Source organism: Sinohyriopsis cumingii, chromosome 8, assembly GCF_028554795.1.
Source record: "Sinohyriopsis cumingii isolate HCF-2022 chromosome 8, ASM2855479v2, whole genome shotgun sequence".
Taxonomy (NCBI): domain Eukaryota; kingdom Metazoa; phylum Mollusca; class Bivalvia; order Unionida; family Unionidae; genus Sinohyriopsis; species Sinohyriopsis cumingii.
In genome coordinates, this window is record NC_142968.1 from 113,953,421 (window position 1) to 113,972,091 (window position 18,671).

Here is an 18,671-nt window from a genome sequence, read left to right on the forward strand (position 1 = left end):
AGATAGTTGTTCCATAGTTTTGTATTTTCATCTATATCTGACAACACATATGAATTTGATAACATATTGCTGACAGTTTTGTAAAAAAAGAGAAGTTTTTATGCCAGAGGCCATTTGCAAAATTTGGTCTGATTTTTCATTTAGTTTTTTTTCCTCTATTTGGTTACAGCTGCCACAATTGCTGGCAGCTTGGCATCACTGGTACAAACTTAAAACATGGTTCATACATACCTGCAGAAATTCTTTGTTTGTACCAAAATCTTTTGAAGGATTTCAAGTTATCAAAAAGTATATTTGTCTCTCATCACAATGAAACAAGGATATTTTGAGTGATATTTGAAAATATGAGTAGTGTACCACTATAGCAAGGAGATCCAATCCATCTGATGTCCTGTGACATTTATCATGAAATTTAATCTGATTTCATTATTTTTGAGACTATGTGAATAACAACTATTGCAAATTTAACAAGTATTTAGAATGGTACCTAATATACCTGCACTGTTTAATGCAATCTTTTATGCATATAACTGAAACTTTTGATGCATAACTAATGTTACTGGTCTGAAGCTATTTTTCTTCATTCATTCAGTGACCTTAGCCTCTCTCTTTTGACCTCCAAATCAGTAGGGTTTTCCTCATCCCAAATATTAGTGTATGGATATAATTTTTATTCTTTACTGCAAGTGTAAGCAATCCCAAAGTTTTTTGACTGGAGATGGTGGAGAATTCAAGTTAGTGTGTGGGAACTATTTTCTTCTTTCAGTCAGAATGACCTTTGACAATTTGACCTCAAAATCTACAAAATACAATTTCTTGCCTTGAGTGCAAATCATCCATAAAGTTTTGTAACAACAGATAGTAGAGAACAAAAGTGTGTGGGAACCATTTTTCTTTCAGTCAGTGACCTTGACCTCTGACTGACCCCCAACTCAATAAAGTTTGTCCTTACCACAAGGGTAAGCCATTCACAAAGTTTAGTAACTGTAAATAGTGGATAACTCAAGTTAATATGCAAAAGCTACATTGGTACAGGTAGATATAGATGCATCATAAGGATAGGTCTGGTAACACCAAACGCTTTTGTTTTTATTGGTTTTAATGGTATTTTGAACTCTTTATTGGGTAACATGCAAAGGAAATGTGAGCTATGGCTCTGTGGATGATGTAGAAATCATTATTCTTATTTCAGTTGGTGACCTGGCCCTTTGGACCCCTAAATCATCATTGTTCTTCCTTACCCCAAGAAAAAGTCATCTAAAAAGTTTGGTAACTGTAGATGGTAGACAAATCATGTGAAAAATACACTGGTTGCAGGTGGACTGAGAGACATCAACAAATAATGCTCATCGTTATGGGGGGCATATAAAAAAGTCAAATTTAATTGTTCTGTATTCCCTCTGATAAATTCAAGAAACTTCTGGTAAATTCAAATAGCTTTTAAACAAATTTTACTTTTCAAGGTCAAATTTTTTAAATTTACAAATTCACTGTTTTCAAGGCAACCCATAAAATCAAGTTATTCTCAAGGTTGTGTGATCCATGTTAATTTTCTTCATATCAAAATGCTTCCTGTCAAATCTGGTCACATTCTGCCGAGTGATTTTAAGAAGCAATTTGAAGATTTTAAATTTTTAGTAACATCAGTTACATCTGATAGCAGATTAACATAATCTGTACAAAATTTAAAAGATCTATACACCAGAATGCTTTCAAAGTTAGTAAAATTCTTGTTTAATAGCACTTTTTGAGATGTCATTATTCATAAGGTATTATAGTTCAAGTAATGGTGATCATACTGGACAGTAGATTAGAATTATTGGCATAAGGTTTAAGGTTGAAAGGCCTACAATTGCTACGACGCTTTTTGTTAAATTTAGATTCTGTAGAGTTTTTTTTAAGTCATTTTAGAAGTTTTTCTATTTTTGTACAACTGGCTCTATCTGGTAGACTTAACATGGATACAAAATTGAATGGCCTTTAATGCCACAATGGTTTCAGCCAAAATTGGTTAAGGCTGGTCTTATGATTTTTTAAAGAAAAAGCTGAAAGTGGCAAATGTTGATTAGCGATGACAAACAACTCGGTGTATGATGTATGTGAGATGCAGGCTTATGTGATAAGATAAAAACAACAACATCTCATCAAGCTTATCCAGGAAGATGCTAAGTACATGTTTATTTCAAGGATGTTGGAGCTTTGATATAATGCTTATACAAGTGTAGACAAATGTCACATGTAAATGACTAAAAATGAAATAAAAAGTTAATTTTATATAGCTACACAGCATTATTAATCAAAATTTTAACAAAAAGCTATAATTATATGACCTGAGACCTGCAAAATTAAATATTCCTTAAAAGTTTAGTGTATATAGATAATGTGCACATTATTAAGTACAGGTACAAACTGCTAACTATAAAAAAATGAATTCATAAAAAAAATATACTAATTTAATGCCTATCAACTAATAAGAAAGAAAGCTAAAAACTGAGTTACTAGTGTGAGATATGAATCTCGGGCTCTGGAGAAGTCTGGCGTGACCAAAATATTTATAACCAAAGCCTAAAAGACATTTTTTAATTCTGACTAGAGTTTACCAATTACTTCGAAAACTTCAAATCTTTATTGAGGTGAAAAAGATATCGTTGAAACTGCTTCCTAATTTAGAATAATTGCTAATGCCAGCCACAGAAAGGCTTTAAGTAAATTAAGCAGATCATCACACTCATTATGCACTGAGACTGTTGGACATGTAGGAAGTAAAAGGTATTAAAGTAAATATTAGCTCTGTTTAAGTAATGGTGTAGAAGATGAATACCATTTTGTCTTGATCTGTCATCTGTACCTCTCACTTAGAAAATCTTATAATGATCCTTATTAATGGCATCAACCAAGTGTATACAAATTTAAACAAAATGATTCAACAACTGTAAAAAATCACTTGAAATCTAGTCACACATACCCGACTTTTGTGTAAACAGATTTATTTTTTTATCGCCATTATTCATTTGTTTATGCGACAATGCATTGTATATGCAGTAAGTGCTTTTATCATATGTCAAATCAATAAAGATCTTTTCTGATCTGTATAATGGTTCGTGAGAAGAACGACTTTACTGAATTATTTCCTTACAATACGCTGATAAAATGTATATATAATACTTCAGCAACAGAGAATTTTAATTGTCAAGTAGATGATGTACAAACTGATCAATATAACACGAGTCAAATGATGGTGACGTAACATTAGAAATATTAATATACTCAAAGCAAGAAAAGTGGGTGAAAAAAATGTCTTACCAAAACAATATTTTGTCTGCACAGGGAAGCTGGTATATAGCTCTGGAATTTTTTTTTGAAAAATTCTGCAACAACACAGGACTGTTTTTACATTTGGCCGTAAAAAAAAAAATGGTGAAAAATATAGCTTTGGGGCATAAAGCTAATTTTAATTATGTAACATTAGCGTGTTATTAATACATTTCTATGCCTATTCCTGGCACTAGCCCCAAGTCCAAGAAATTATTCCCTAGGTCTTGAACAAAAAAACCCCGAATAACATAATCCCAGTCTGATACCCTAGCCCACTTCTGATAATGTACAATAATAGCAGGTAAGTATTACATAATTAAAATCAATTTTACCCCCCCCCCCCATTTTAATATCAGTAATACATTATCTGCTATAACTGCATTAATCAATTTGCCAGCATCATGGAAGGCTGATGGCCAAAAAGAACTTAGTTATCACTGTTGTTATAGTATGTTCTACTGCCAACCAGAGGAGATCTAACAACTTGACAGATGAAACAAATGGATCCAAAGCATAAATACCCCATCTCTGGTGTGCCACTCAGTGAAAGCAAAATACAAAGTGGAATAATTCTTAAAGGACAATGATTCAGCAAATGCCCTGCCCTTATGAACTCTAGATTTTCATGAAAGAGAGATCACTCATAGTGAGAGACTGACAAGGTCATGAACCAGTCTGAACAAGCCAACTCAAGATGGAGGCTGCAGAAATGTCAGAAGTACCTTTTAAAGAAAGAAAATGATAGTTGCAACCCTTTCATTTTCTTTTTGATCTAGCAAGAAAGAATCAATGCTCTAACTGCACAAAGGAGTCTACTGATCATTCCCAAAACTGATACAAATGTAATGGGATTGAAAATAAAGACAAGAGTTAACGAAATGTTGCTGATTTTTGGCCAGAAATACTGGTGGGTGAAGAAAAGAGACCAAATCATAGTTACCATTGAAATATAACACTTCACTGAGAAGGCATAAATTTCACTCCCCCTCCTTGCCAGTGCTAAGATGAAGAAGACTGTTTTAAGGGTAAAATACTCAGAGGAAACCTCAATCAAAAGCTGATATGGTTTTGAGAGAGATGAAAGAACACACAAGAGGTTCCATCTCAGCATTAACTAGTGACAGGCTGGTCTCTGAAGTTCAAGGCGCCTGAGAAGTTCTGAAAGATGTCGGTCTGACCTTATAGTGAAGCCCTCTGAGAACCTTGAGCATTAGCGAGGGGTGCTCTACAGCCCTTAATGGTGGATTCCAGGCAAGAAGTGGTTGTATGAGTTACATGAAAGTCCCAGTGATCTGTAGATACTGACTGTTAACATCACTTGATGGAATGGTGAGCAATGTTAATAGATTGTCTCAGATATGCAGCAGGTTGTAATGACCCCTGTCCCTGTTCAGCTCTGGTTAGTGCACATGGATGTAGATCAATTTCTTAACTCTCCACTCAAACTAGGCTGTAAGACCTTAGCTTGAGGACGAAAGCTTCAGGTTAGCTTTCTCTATATTGTTTGCATATGTGGTGGACAAGTTAAAAAAATTGTCAAATATGATTATAAGTATCTTTATATAATATACTATAAATATCAAAATTCCCAAAAAGTTGTATCATCATTCATTTCACACTGATAAACACAAAATAAAAAAAAAGCACATAAAACCTTGACTAAGCTAAAAATAAAGCATAGACACACAGGCAAGAAAGGAAATTCTATATATTTGGGCACATGCTGCATAAAACAGTAATGTTATGTCGTACCAAAATTTCAGTTCAATGGTGATACAAGATCCTAACTTTCAACAAAATCTTACCAATATTTATGATACTGATGTCGACACTGGAAAAGTAATACACATGTCACACCATTAAAAGGCAAGGTATGATTTTCATGTCTTATAGGGTTAATGACACACTGATATAGAAATTGAGACCCTTAACGTGGTTGCAAATTATATTGCTAACATACTAGACTTATGCTAATTAACAAAGTATACAAAAATGCAAATAAAATTCATATCATATATGCAAGACATATTAAATATCAAGCTACCTATGACTAAGATTATTAAATATCAAGTTACCTATGACTAAGATTATCCAAAATATAGAATTATGACTTGTACATACAAATTTAACAATCCCTACTGATAAGACAATACCAATAATTATTAAAGTCCTCAATATTTTAACAACAGTTAAGAAATTAAATTAAATTCTGAAGGTTCTCTTGGAGAAGATATCCTCAACTTAGAGTTGGAAATTCATCTGGCAACAGGGCATGTACTCGGCAGTTTGGGCATGTGCTCTGCTCACGTAACCACTGTCTGATACACTGAAATGACATTAATACACTGGTACTAATTTAACTGTTTCAGAAAACTAAATGTGAACATTATCCAATTACCGTATACACTTGTCAGTTGAAACCAACTGCAAACAACAATGGCCTTGATCAGTCTTAACATAATGCGCTGGCAGATTAGGGTCTAGATTGTTTATTCAACTGATTACTCCAGACCAACTACATAGACCCAGATCTACTGGCACATTAAAAATTAAAACTGACTTATGACCAAAGAGTGAGTAATGTTCTCCAAAAATATGTATGGCTGGTATAGTAACAAATCTGGAACTGGGATAGTTTTTTAATCTGTTCTACTTAAATGGGCTTCCAAAAGCAAAATTATATCTACTCAATGGGACAAGGTCACTACAATATGTGTTGTCTTAAACTAAGAAAGCAAATCTTTAAGTAAATTATGTTTCTCCTATAATACTTACCTGATCACATTATAATAGCATAACTTTCTTTACTACCTGTGAATCCAGCCCTCCCATGAAGATGGAGCTGTCTATATATTATGACAAAGGGAAGTAAATCTACAAGTCAATTCCCCTTTCTACCCTCTAGGTGGCTACTGATATATCCAGTTTAAAACACATTTAATTCGAGCAACACATTGTGGGGAAGGGTGGGAGGAATTATTTCTAATGTGACCAAGCAAGTATTAAAGCAGAAACATAATTTACTTTAAGACTTGCTTTCCTCTTTGTTTGAAGAGCTCTGTAGTTTCTACCAAACTGTCAGACAGTATTATGACCATATATGTCTGCACAAGAGCTCCATCCTGCTGTTGAGGCATTGAGGATAGTTTTTATTTCTCTACATGTCCGGTTGCTGGTTTTTGAATGGAATTCTTGCTATTGGCAACTTCCTGTGTTGCCACTGGTAAGGGAGGTTTTTGACATGGGTTGATATCATAATATTCTGATCTAGATGAAAGGTCACCATCGGGATAAAAGGGGCCATTTGTAATGAGTGCAAGTAAAGGCAGCCAAGGGGTAACAAATCTGCAGCTGTACTGAACAGGTTGAGGAGTTCAAGAAACTCATGTTTTGATTAAAATCCTCTCAGACACATGAATGACATTTTCAATGCATTCAGGAGGGAGACAGGAGATTCAGCTGTGCAAGACATTTCATAACACAATGGATAAGATGCTGAGAGGGAATAAGGTCCAACTTCGATGTTTATCATCCACCATAAAATAAAGGCAAGAACATTGTTCATATCTTGGACCAAAACCAAACCTGTCCAATTTTTGAAGGATGTCATCCAGGTAGGTCATTATCACTGGATGAGGTTGTCCTGAACAAAGAGATTACACAATGTAATGTTTTTGTGAAGGCCCAAGGGATTAGACTGAGGAAGAACACAGAACTGATATGCAGTCAAACCAGCTTACCTCAGTTATGTTGGGGGTGTAAAAATATCACTGACATACCCGGGTCCTGAGATATCAGGTTTTAGTTGACAAATGTACTAAAGAACAATGATAATACATTGGAAGCACTGAAAGAGTTTTGTTTATAAAAACAAATGGCATTTCTAATGCACAATAAAAACAATAACTCAGGCATGCCAGGTTGCAGAAAAAAAGACTGGAGGTTTTTCAAATGAGATTAAGTAACAAGTTACACATTTTTACAACACTTAAGTTACTTTATTAATGACAGTTGTTTAAAGTTGTTTTTATTTTCCTGTGATAGCTTCATCCCTTTGGTAACCTCAGCAAGGCAATGGTTTTCTCACACTGACCAAATCTAGGCCAATTTAAGTACATGCGGTGTCCTTTAAAAAAAGGTATTTTCTTTTGTTAGTACTGACTTTAACTAGTAGCAAAAACTAATTGATCAAACTTGTGCATGAAAATCAATCGCTTCAGTTCATCATCAGAGGTTCCTTTATGGTATGCTGGGTTTTACTGATAAAATCTGCCTCCGTATCAGAAAAAAAGGAAGATGAGGCTGTCGGTACTCATGGACCAACAAACTGTAAAAGGTGTTTGAAGTCTTTAAAGTTAACTGTCTCAACATCAAATTCTCTAAGAAGCTGACTTAATCTATTCATACAGTTGTAGTCCCATATTCCTACTAACTCTGATGATCAGTGACTGTCAGCAACAACACTAGTCGGTGTATCACTTTGATGGATTGCAAGGCTTTGGTATCCAATGCAAGATAAAACAATACAAATGAAAGCACCCCTCTTTAAGTTTCATATATGTTACTCTTATCAGTTGCTTTCTGCTTCATTCCGTTTGCACCGAAGAATCCATAATTGTGGCACAGTGATGGACAACTTCATTTATAAAAAATATACTGGGTGCTATGAAATTTAAAAAATACTATTTTTGCTTTTATTTGCTCTATGTTCAAAACAAATTAATAACCAGGTCTGTGTTTGGGGAGGGGGGTACCAACTTGGTTTGGAAGTTTGCTGGTTTCTATTTACAGATGACAGTAAGTCACGTGATTTAGCCACGCTGAATTTGAAGGCATAAACTCCCTCCAAGAATGGAAACAACTGAACTATTTACTTTATAAGTGAACTCGGAACCAAAGTTGTTAATTGTGTATGACTCAAGGTGGAGACTGACTGACAATACTGGAATGCAATTCCACCATAGTCTGTTCCACAAAGCATCGTGAATTTTATCCTATCAGTAATTCTGTCAATTTTCAGGTTAGTGTCATTAAATGAAGCTAAGGGTACCTAATTTATTTAAAATATATTGTATAAAATGAATTAGTTATTTGTAGCTACATTTAATGATTCTGACCTGATAATTTACTGAGTTACAGATAAGATAGAATATGAGATGCTGTATGGAACAAACTATATTGTCGTAGTGTTACCCCATGTCACTGTTCATTATGAAAGCCGCTCCTGTAAAGGTCATAAACACATTCATTCGGTTTCCTTACTCTGAAGTATTGTTTACAACTTAATTTTCTCCACTCTATACAAGTATTAAACCATGCATTGATGAGACTGGTTGATTAGCATTTGTACCAGTAAAATTTGGTCTTGTACCGACTTTTTCCTCCTTGCAGCACAAGGCACTGGTAGTAGCAGAAACTCCGGATCATATCTTGTAAAATTTCTTCGAGATGGACATTAAAAGTTGCATTTTGTTGAATTAAGTGAGTCCAAATGTTACTTCAGACCAAAACCTATGCCCAACATAACGGGGTTATCGACTTAACAGTGGTTGAGATAAGCGGGGAAAAATTATCATAACGAAGAAGGATGTTTTCAGGACCAGACTAAAACACTCGACATACACGGGTTCTCAAGATAACCAAAGTCGAAATAAGTGGGTTTGACTGTACTGTGCCCCAACAGACAAAGTGAAGATATTTGCAAGACACCAAACAGAATAAAATGTGAAAGTAAGTGTAAGACAGGTCTAAGCTGATTACATAGTCATCAAATCATTCTTAAAGATGTACCGACTTTGCTGGCTCATCTTGAATTTTAGGGCCAAAATGAATTGTTTGAGCCTGCTGAGGTGGATCAGTCTCAAGTAGCCATTGCACTTTGCCACCATACAGTCTGGAGTACCACTTTTGTAAATCTGTATCAACTGTTTTATGAGTAAAAGATTCATCTGCCTTCATGGGATTACTTGGGGATTCAATTACGTGAAGAGACTGCGGCCCTCGGACATGACTTGGATTACCCTATCTTTTTGTGGAAAGAGGTTGATCCAAGCCTGACAAAAAAGGAGTCTGGCACCCATGGGTGTGTCACTAATGAGCAGGGAATAATAGAATCTATGCTGGGGTTTGCACTGAGACAAGGAAATCACAGTCAAGGGGTTGCATCATTTGTCTCCCATGAGGCTTGCCTATATAGCGCTAATAGGCCATAATGAAGAGTTACACGTAGCATGAGTGACTGGATTATTCTTGTGTATTTAGAGATCTGTGTCAATATCACATATAACTATCCCTTTCTTTGGAGGAGGTGAAAACTGACATACTGGTGCCATAATTAATATTGATCGTAAAAAAATAAACATGTATGAAACACCCTCCAATACAGACCCTATCGGATAACCATGTGTGATCTTATCAAGTTATGGTTTTTTGGAAAATTTATATTTCTGTCTTGGAAATATGACAAGTGTTGCTATTAGTAGTGGAAGGATATGCATGGATGAGAAAACTAAATCTCTGACAGGTGGTAGGAGGCTTCGAGGAGAAGAAATGTTTGTTTTCTATCTCCATTACCTGTCTAAAGGCAAGAAGTGGAGATATGTAACTATCTTTAATCTGCCTGGCAATGGCTATTCTGTTGTTTTTGGTAATTGCATCCCTACTGGTGATTGTCCCTTCTTTGGAATGATTCCTGAGCAGGATGCCCAGACAAGAGAACTTGCACTGACAGATGTAGTGGAAACTCTAGAGCAACTTGTTTTCTGACCTCCTCAATTTGACTCCCCAACAGAAGGGGAGAGCCGAACAGGAGACTGTGCAATCCTGCTGCATGGTGGGTCTTTAGAGAAGAACAGTGCATTAGTGCATCTGGTTTAAATCCATGTTGCAGGAAGCTTTCACAGAGTTAGCCTAGTTAGCCATGGCGTGGTGAGATGCCCTATTCATGACATTGGCAATATGACTTACTGAATCCAAGGCATAGTTAGGTAAAAAATCACCAAGGAAGGAAATTGATAACATTCCTCACTTAAGACTTGCTGATCCACCTTCTAACAAAGAGGTGCAATCATGCCAGAAGTGAAACATCCTCATCAACATGAGGTAGTTTTGAAATCATGCACCAAAGTACGACTTATACCAATAAGATGAGAAACTAACTGGCAAATGATTCATGGAAAAGACAGGGTCAATTTTTATTTGGAGAGATGCCTGATGATTTCTGAGGCAATGTTCTAAATTATGGACCATCACTGTCATTGTCTTCACCTACAAACACTTTGACCTTGTAGGCCGAGATGATGGTAGGTAGAGGTATTCATTCAGATGGAGGTTGGGTATGATTAATTTCTTCTATAGCTGCCGTAAAGCTGAATTCTATTTGTTCCATTGTCTGATCAGATGATTCAGGCCTTTCCATTTCATCCCTTCATCTAGCTGGGAATTTTCCACCTCTTGTACACCTTGGGACCATGGACAGAGCATTCCATATGGCAATGATGATGGTGCTTTGTCATTGGCATGCATATTTTTTTTCATAGGTGGTCAAAGGTGGTATTATACTAGAATGCTGGTCTGGCTTGACTGATCAGCTCTATGACTAAAGGTGGAGCTCTACAGTTTTCTAATTTGCATAGGGTTAGATTTTTAAAGAAAAAGAATTTCCATGCTTTTCCTCACTGCTTGGTCATTTTCACTTCATGGGCTTCAGAGGTAAATTTTGAAAAAAGGAGCTAATTTTTTAAAACTACATTTTATATATATCGTAATTCATTCACTGCACTTTCAGAAGCTGGTATTGCCCTGTCTCACAAAATTTGTTTTCCCATTAATAACTGTTAAAGATGTACTTTATACTAATTCAGGCTCATCTTTTGAGCACAAGGGAGCAGTCATTTTAGTTAGCTGTGTGCTTTGACCATGCACAATTATTATTAGTACAATACCCAAAGAAATTTCAGTCACAGTATAAGAAAGTAACATAGAGGTATACCAATATTCTCTCCATTCTGCATGTGCATGTGCAAATATAAACAACTTTACCTTGCACTCGCCACTCTCTCATTAGTTCATAATATCTGTAGAGCACCCCCAAAGCTGGTTCGCCATGAAGTGGTATATTAAGGTTTGGTCTGGCTAATTAGTTTTGCTCTGCAGTGTGTTCAGCTGTCGGATCACATGTTTGTATGGCTGGACCATTTTGGTCAACAGCTGGAACAACATATGGCATATGCTAAAGCCATCATAGGTTGTATGGCTGGCTCAAATTTGCCTAGTTTGGTCCAGTCTGCCATCCATATGAATCAAATATGCCCTCACATCCAGCAAGAATGTTGTCATGCATGCATGGCAAATGAGGAATATTATAAGTATGACTCTGCAACCTCATGCAACATAGGCAGGCAATATTTGACTTAGGATGGACATGCCTCAAGTGTGTAACTAAATGCTTATCCTCAATGGTTTCTGAAAAATGTCCTTTTTCCATCAGTGACAATCTCAATCTGCATTAAGATTCGGTGTCTGAACCTTCATGGGGGTGGAGGGGGTATCTCATCAACCCCCATGAGAGTTTGTATCTTGAATCTTCATGGAGGTGGAGGGGGTATCTCATTGATCCCCATGAGACTTTATATCTTTTGAAACTTCATGGGGGTGGAGGGGGTATTTCATTAACCCCCATGAGACTTTATATCTTTTGAATCTTCATGGGGGTGGAGTGGGTATCTCATTAACCCCCATGAGACTTTATATCTTTTGAACCTTCATGGAGGTGGAGGGGGTATCTCATCAATTCCTGTGAGATTTTACATCATTTGAATCTTCATGGGGGTGGAGGGGGTATCTCATCAACCCCCACGAGACTTTATATCTTTTGAATCTTCATGAGGGTGGAGTGGGTATCTCATTAACCCCCATGAGACTTTATATCTTTTGAATCTTCATGGAGGTGAAGGGGGTATCTCATCAATCCCTGTGAGACTTTACATCATTTGAATCTTCATGGGGGTGGAGGGGGTATCTCATCAACCCCCACGAGACTTTATATCTTTTGAATCTTCATCGGGGTGGAGGGGATATCTCATTAGACTTTATATTTCTTGAATCTTCATGGGGGTGGAGGGGGTATCTCATCAACCCCACAGAGACTTTATATCTTTTGAATCTTCATGGGGGTGGAGAGGGTATCTCATCAACCCCATTGAGACTTTATATCTTTTGAATCTTCATGGGGGTGGAGGGGTATCTCATCAACCCCTGTGAGACTTTATAGCTTTTGAATCTTCATGGGGGTAGAGGGGATATCTCATATACCCCCATGAGACCTTATATCTCTTGCATTTGTTGCACCAAGTTGTTATTTCTGTAATGAAAGACAATAAACAAACAAGCATACAATGAAGATGTATGTATGTATGTATGTATGTATGTATGTATGTATGTGTGTGTATTTGTATGTGTGTATGTATGTATGTGTGTATGTATGTATGTATATAAAAATTGCAAATATGTGTTATAAAAATGAGGTATAATTAGAGTAAATGCCAAAAGATAGTGCCCCGGCAAACTGCATAAGTGAAAATGCATATTGCTGTTCAACGTTCAACATTAAATGTCACAAAAAAAAACAAACCAATACAATAACATGGAAACATCAATAAATGCAATGGATTTTGCTAAAATATTGTGTGAACCATATAAAACATTTTCACTTACTCTACCACAGACAAAGAAATATGGATGATTAAATTTAAGTAACATCATTTGTTGAGGAGGACATCCAAGCACATGGTACCATAAGTGAAAAACTGGTTTAAGTCAGATATACAGTAAAAACTGTAATGGGCAACATCTGCTATCAGCGACCACCTGTCATTTCCGACCACAATCTTAACGCATGGATAGATTTTATTATATAAATGCTCTGTATCGAGCAACCACCTGCTGAACGTGACCTGTGACTGCGATGTCTTAGCAAAATATGCATTTTGACATTGCTATGAATGACTGCATTGCCAAAATGAGGATAAATTCCACCGGCCTTTATTTAAGCCCTGTAACAATGACCACTCATACTGTTCTAAAACAAAAATAAAAAAATGCTGGCTACCGATATCTTAAATTTTGTCAGTATGCTTATAGTGTTTTATAGTTTTTGTTGTAAATGAGACAAAAAAACGTGTAGATTATTCCCTAGTCTGGTTCCAGGCTTCATATGCTCCCTGCATTGTTCACTGCTAATCATATAGAAGTGAGCAATGCAAGGAACAGGTGGTTCTTGAGCTATCAGCCTGTTACAAGCAACATCCCACAGGAAGAAAGGAAGCTGATTCACAACGGCCACAACCAAAATGTAGTTGATGAGACAAAACCCATGAATACACATCTAAGTTCAAACCAAACTGCATTAGAACATGTTCAATGGTTCCTGAGTTAAGCCAGTAAGAAGTAACATCCCATGTGAATATATGAAGTTAATTGTGAAGGGTCTACATTGTAAAACCCATGAATGATGCATTGCTATAACACAAATGACCTTGACCCTTAATATGTTGCATAATAAACTGTCATGTAAGAGTTTAACGTTGTTTTTTCTGAGTTTATTGTGGTATAAACTGTCAGTTGCCGACTCACACAGCAAATAACGCCCAAAAGCCATTATGTAAACTGTGCGAGTTGGCAACTGACAGTTTATACCACGATAAACTCAGAAAAAAAAACGTTAAAATCTTATAATTGAAATTTTAATTATTTGTTATGTTATTTTGTTTGCATATTAAAAAAATTTTGTTTGCATATTAAAAAACAGAAGTCTTAATTGAGCGTAGTGATACATGTTTGTGGTTTTTCTGTTACGTTGCTATTTATAGCACTTGGGATTTCCAGCTTGATCGTAATAAGGTCATCATAATACCAGTCCTTCAACCAATGGAAGCCAAATTTATTCAATTATGTTTTTTAAAAATTGCTAGAATGTTGTTTTCCTTTAATGCTTACTTCGTGTCTGCCTTCACTGGCAGTGTTTATCTTATGCTGTACGCGTGACTATTTATAGAAGTGGGTATTCTTAGAAAAGTAGTTCTCCTTACAGTTCATACAGAAATGAACGCAATTCATTTTGATCATGTGTTAACATTCTGTCCAATGGAATTGTTGCTTTCCTTTACCAGCTACTGGCATTGCAATTATAGCTTTATCATGATTCATCACATATATAAAGAAAATCCATCAAACAGTTTACTAAATATACAGTCAAAACCTTAATGAAAATTCTCACTGACTCTAGGGTTATAGGCAAGCTAGTATATAAAAAATGAACAGTCTTAGCTTCATAATGAGTCACTCCAAGCATGAAGAAAATCTATCAATTGGTTGGGAAATGTAGGCAAATGAAAAAAAAATTCTTCCCTTTATAAAAATTGTTTTTGAAATTGCAGCCTTTACCCCAAGTTTAAATGGATAAGCACTGTGTCACAACAGGAACATCCTTAGCTGTATAATGGCTTGTGCCACAAGCATAATGAAATCCATCAAGGGGGCTAGGCAAATATTTCTAAGGAAAAACTTTAACCCAAACTGTAACATAAATTTACTACAACTGCAATGTCTACCTGAAGTCAGAGGCGAGCAGGCATGATGCAGAATGAACTGTTTTAGATTTAGATTCATAACAAATCATGTCAAGTGTAATGATAATATATCAAGGTGGTTAAGCAAATATAGGAAAATGAAAACTTGCATACAAAACCATAAAAAACAAACAGCAGCAGCACTGGAAAAAGTGACTGCTATGTCTAGCTTTTATAAACTTAACAAAAAGTAGTCAAGACAAAACTAATCAAAGTCATGTTTAAGTCTGAAAATGTTCAATATTCATACAAAATTGCACCAGAATACAATGAATGGCTATTTAGTTATGCTGGTTACAATCACCATCTGTTGTTAAGATATCAAGCTAACTGCCATGAGCCATATAACAATCCAAAATGCAGTTGATAAGACAAAATTCATAAAAGGCATTAAACTACTTCAGATTATGTTCCTAAGGTACCCTGGCTAAAAGCATCTGCTCTAGTGGAGATGTAAAACTGATGCAGAGTTCCATTTCTATTGGTCTGGAAATGTCAAAACCTTTAAGAGGTATATCAAAATGAAAATGGCAGTTCAATTCCCAAATGGCATCGAATTATGTGTAAGGGTTGTTGCACTTTGGCGGATGCAAGAAGTGTGATGGATGATGGATGGAAAGGTGATTACTAGCAATGCTTCTGCATCCTGACATGGTGTCCCGAGTGGCCAAGTGTTCTAAAGAGCCAACCATTCTGGATCACTGACATCGTACCTCCGTCTGTATGGGTTCGAGTCTCATGCTAGGCTAGTGTGGGTATGTGAGAAAATTTACCAGTAGCTTCTCTTTTTTTGGTGGTTCTTCCATGATTCTTCCTCCACCAGTTATACTGGCTGCCATATATAGCCTATCTTGTGCTGAAAAATGGTGTTAAACCCCAATAAAACAACAAAATCCTGACATGATTTCATAATTATGGATGAAGCTACCATTGTCAAATCGGATCAAATGTTACAAGAAATAATGGCAATTGATGGCAAGAACTTGGTGCCAACTTAATCTTCACTACTCTCAATTAAGTAGCCAACAGTTACAATTTAACCATATGCTGCATACACAAGTGGCTGATACAGAATGTTAATATTAGCTGGTCAGGAAGATCTTTACCTGGTCATGAAACTTGTGTCCACACTCTAGAGTGATTGCTTCTTGTGAAGTCAATTCCTCGTGACAAATGACACAGGGATCCTCTTCCTCAAAATATTCCCTCTCACCTAGGGAAGTGGATTTGTCAGCACTCTGAAAAGCCCAGCTGGCTGGCAAGCCTGGTGGTGGGGCTAGTGGTCTAAGTGGCACAGGCTGCTGACCCGACACCCTTGAAGAAAGGGTGTTTCCACCCTGTGAAGAGAAAAAAGGCCAATTACTATATGGATCTGAAGCAGGCATTCGACAGAGTGTGCTAGTAAAGTTTAACCTTATGTCAAACTAATCATTCAAGTATTCATTCAAAAACAGTAACAACCAAGTTCATAATTCTTCAAAAAGAATAATGTTACTTAAATAATCCCTAAATGATCCCTAAATGAACAACAAAAAACACTTCAACACAAAATTTACATTTAAAAAAATTTAAGCTGCAAAAAGTATTAATTATTTTATCTCCTCCCCTTAAACTCCTTTTACAATTTTAATTAGTTTCACATACATTCTAAAGATGAACATACTGAATTTAAATAAGGAATTAGACTTTTATGAGACAGTGGAATTTAAGTCTAAAACATATTCACTAGAATAAGATATGAAGGTCATGGTGACCTTCTTTATGCAGTCCTTGCAGTTCAATGAAAGCATCCCAACTTGGGCAATAAACTCGTCTGCTAAACATGCATTAGTCTGAGAAATAGAGCCAAATGCAAAAATAATTAATGGAGCATGAAAAGATGTTCACTGACCACATTTTGCTATGGGCAAGTTGTACTCTTAAAAAAAATATGCATAGTTTTACGACTCATTAAAGAGAAATGGCACTGAATGCAGTTCTTTTCGTTGACACCTAAAGCAACAATGACACAAGTACCATGAACAGAACATTATTTGTCTGCTCCATTCTTAATAGTCCTCTATGAACTTACTAGCACAGCATAGTTAACTCTGGAGATCACTGACATGCAAGTCTTTGTGACCTTAACCTTTGGTCAAGGTATGTAGTTTGAAATCAAACTTAACATAGAGAAATCATTATTTTCTTATTAGACTTACAATATACATAACCTCCGACCTTTTGACTCCATAATCGACAGCTTTCCTTTACTACCTCAAGCACATGCCTTCCAGTTTTTAGTCAAGGAATTTAATTTATTGACCTTAACCTATGGTCAATGTATGCAGTTTCAGCTACAGCAGCCATGACCTTTGGCCTTTTTGACTCCAAAATCAATAGATTTCATTCTTTGCCCATGTGCAAACCATCAATAAAATTTGGTCCAGATCTATGGTGCAAACTGTTAAAACCATTTTTCTTCTTTTATTCATACTGATTCTGATCTTTCAATATTTGATCCCCAAATTAACAGGCTTCTTCCTTATCCCAAGTGCAAGCCAATCATGAAGTCTGGAAACATAGCCCTGACTATACTCTGCAGGTGAATGAAAAACAACATATGGTACTACATATAAGAGTCAAAGCTGCAAAGTGTGAAGAAGAATCTCTGAATGCTGTTAATGATTTCAACACACCTGAGAAGTATACGGCAAGGCAGATACACTGGTTGAGGAGTTTCTGTCCTGTCTGGATTTTATTATCTCCGATATCTGATGAATAATATCCTCTATTGTCATGCCTGAAAGAGAACCTCCTCGATTCTGACGTAACTCCTGTATCAGGCGAGTAAACTCCGTTCTAGGAAAAAATATTTGAACATTAGCCATGGCATAAAATCACAGAACTAAAATAAAAATGCCAAATATGAAATATTCGCTAGTAAATTTGTCCTGCTGTTTGCAGAGCAGAACTGAATACATGATTTGACAACCCCACTTTTTGTAATGTCTTATCCAAACAAATTAATTCTCACAAGCCACAGTTCTAAGGAAATAATCAGAAACATATATGAATTTATATCAGTTTAAGCAGGTTTGGCATTCTGTTAGCAATTTTCATCATAATCCACCCCCCACCCCCCAACTCCAGCTATAATTTACAAATACAGTGGAACCCCACTATAATGCAATAAATGGGGTCCCAAAAATTGGATCGCATTAATAGAGGGGTTGCGTTAATGCGGGGTTTTACAGTATTTTACTTTTTTCAGAGAACAATGCATTGGCACATAGGTGTATTGATGTCTAATGTAAAAAACGGGGTATTACTGGATGAATATTAAATGGAATGCAGCAATAAGACTTATTCAAAATAATGGATGGATATTATATTTATAGGTTATTACTGTTAGATAGTTTTACTAATTTTTATTGGTTTGTCCGATAATAAACGTTGATCGATAATACCCCGACCGACGTTATATCATGAATAGGGTATCAACATCGGTCATGTATGCAGTTAAAGAAGAAACACATGTTGGCTATTGTTTGAGCAACGATTGTATACAGAATTAAATGAAGACAATCACAAATATGACTTACTGGTTTTACTCATGGACCAGTAATAAGTAACATTTCCGATAATGTTTATTTTGGCATAACACTTCAAGAACCAGGTGATATTGTTAAATTTCAGAAGCTAAACCACAACTGTATTATATTAAAATTCATATGCGAACTCTTCCCCAAA

General features: G+C 36.0%; 1 protein-coding gene across 2 annotated transcripts in view; it reads right to left on the reverse strand.

Moving 5' to 3' along the window:
- Positions 1-2,144: 2,144 nt before the first annotated feature.
- Positions 2,145-18,671, reverse strand: part of LOC149794416 (uncharacterized) — a 159,077-nt gene continuing 142,550 nt past the window's right edge. For both annotated transcript variants that reach the window (XM_089968612.1, XM_089968611.1), the window contains exons 34-36: positions 17,618-17,780; positions 16,049-16,279; positions 2,145-5,641 (exon numbers count right to left, since the gene is read on the reverse strand). In XM_089968612.1, coding sequence (XP_089824738.1) covers positions 5,552-5,641; positions 16,049-16,279; positions 17,618-17,780 — 484 coding nt within the window. In that variant the 3' untranslated portion in view covers positions 2,145-5,551. The remainder of the gene's footprint in view (positions 5,642-16,048; positions 16,280-17,617; positions 17,781-18,671) is intronic.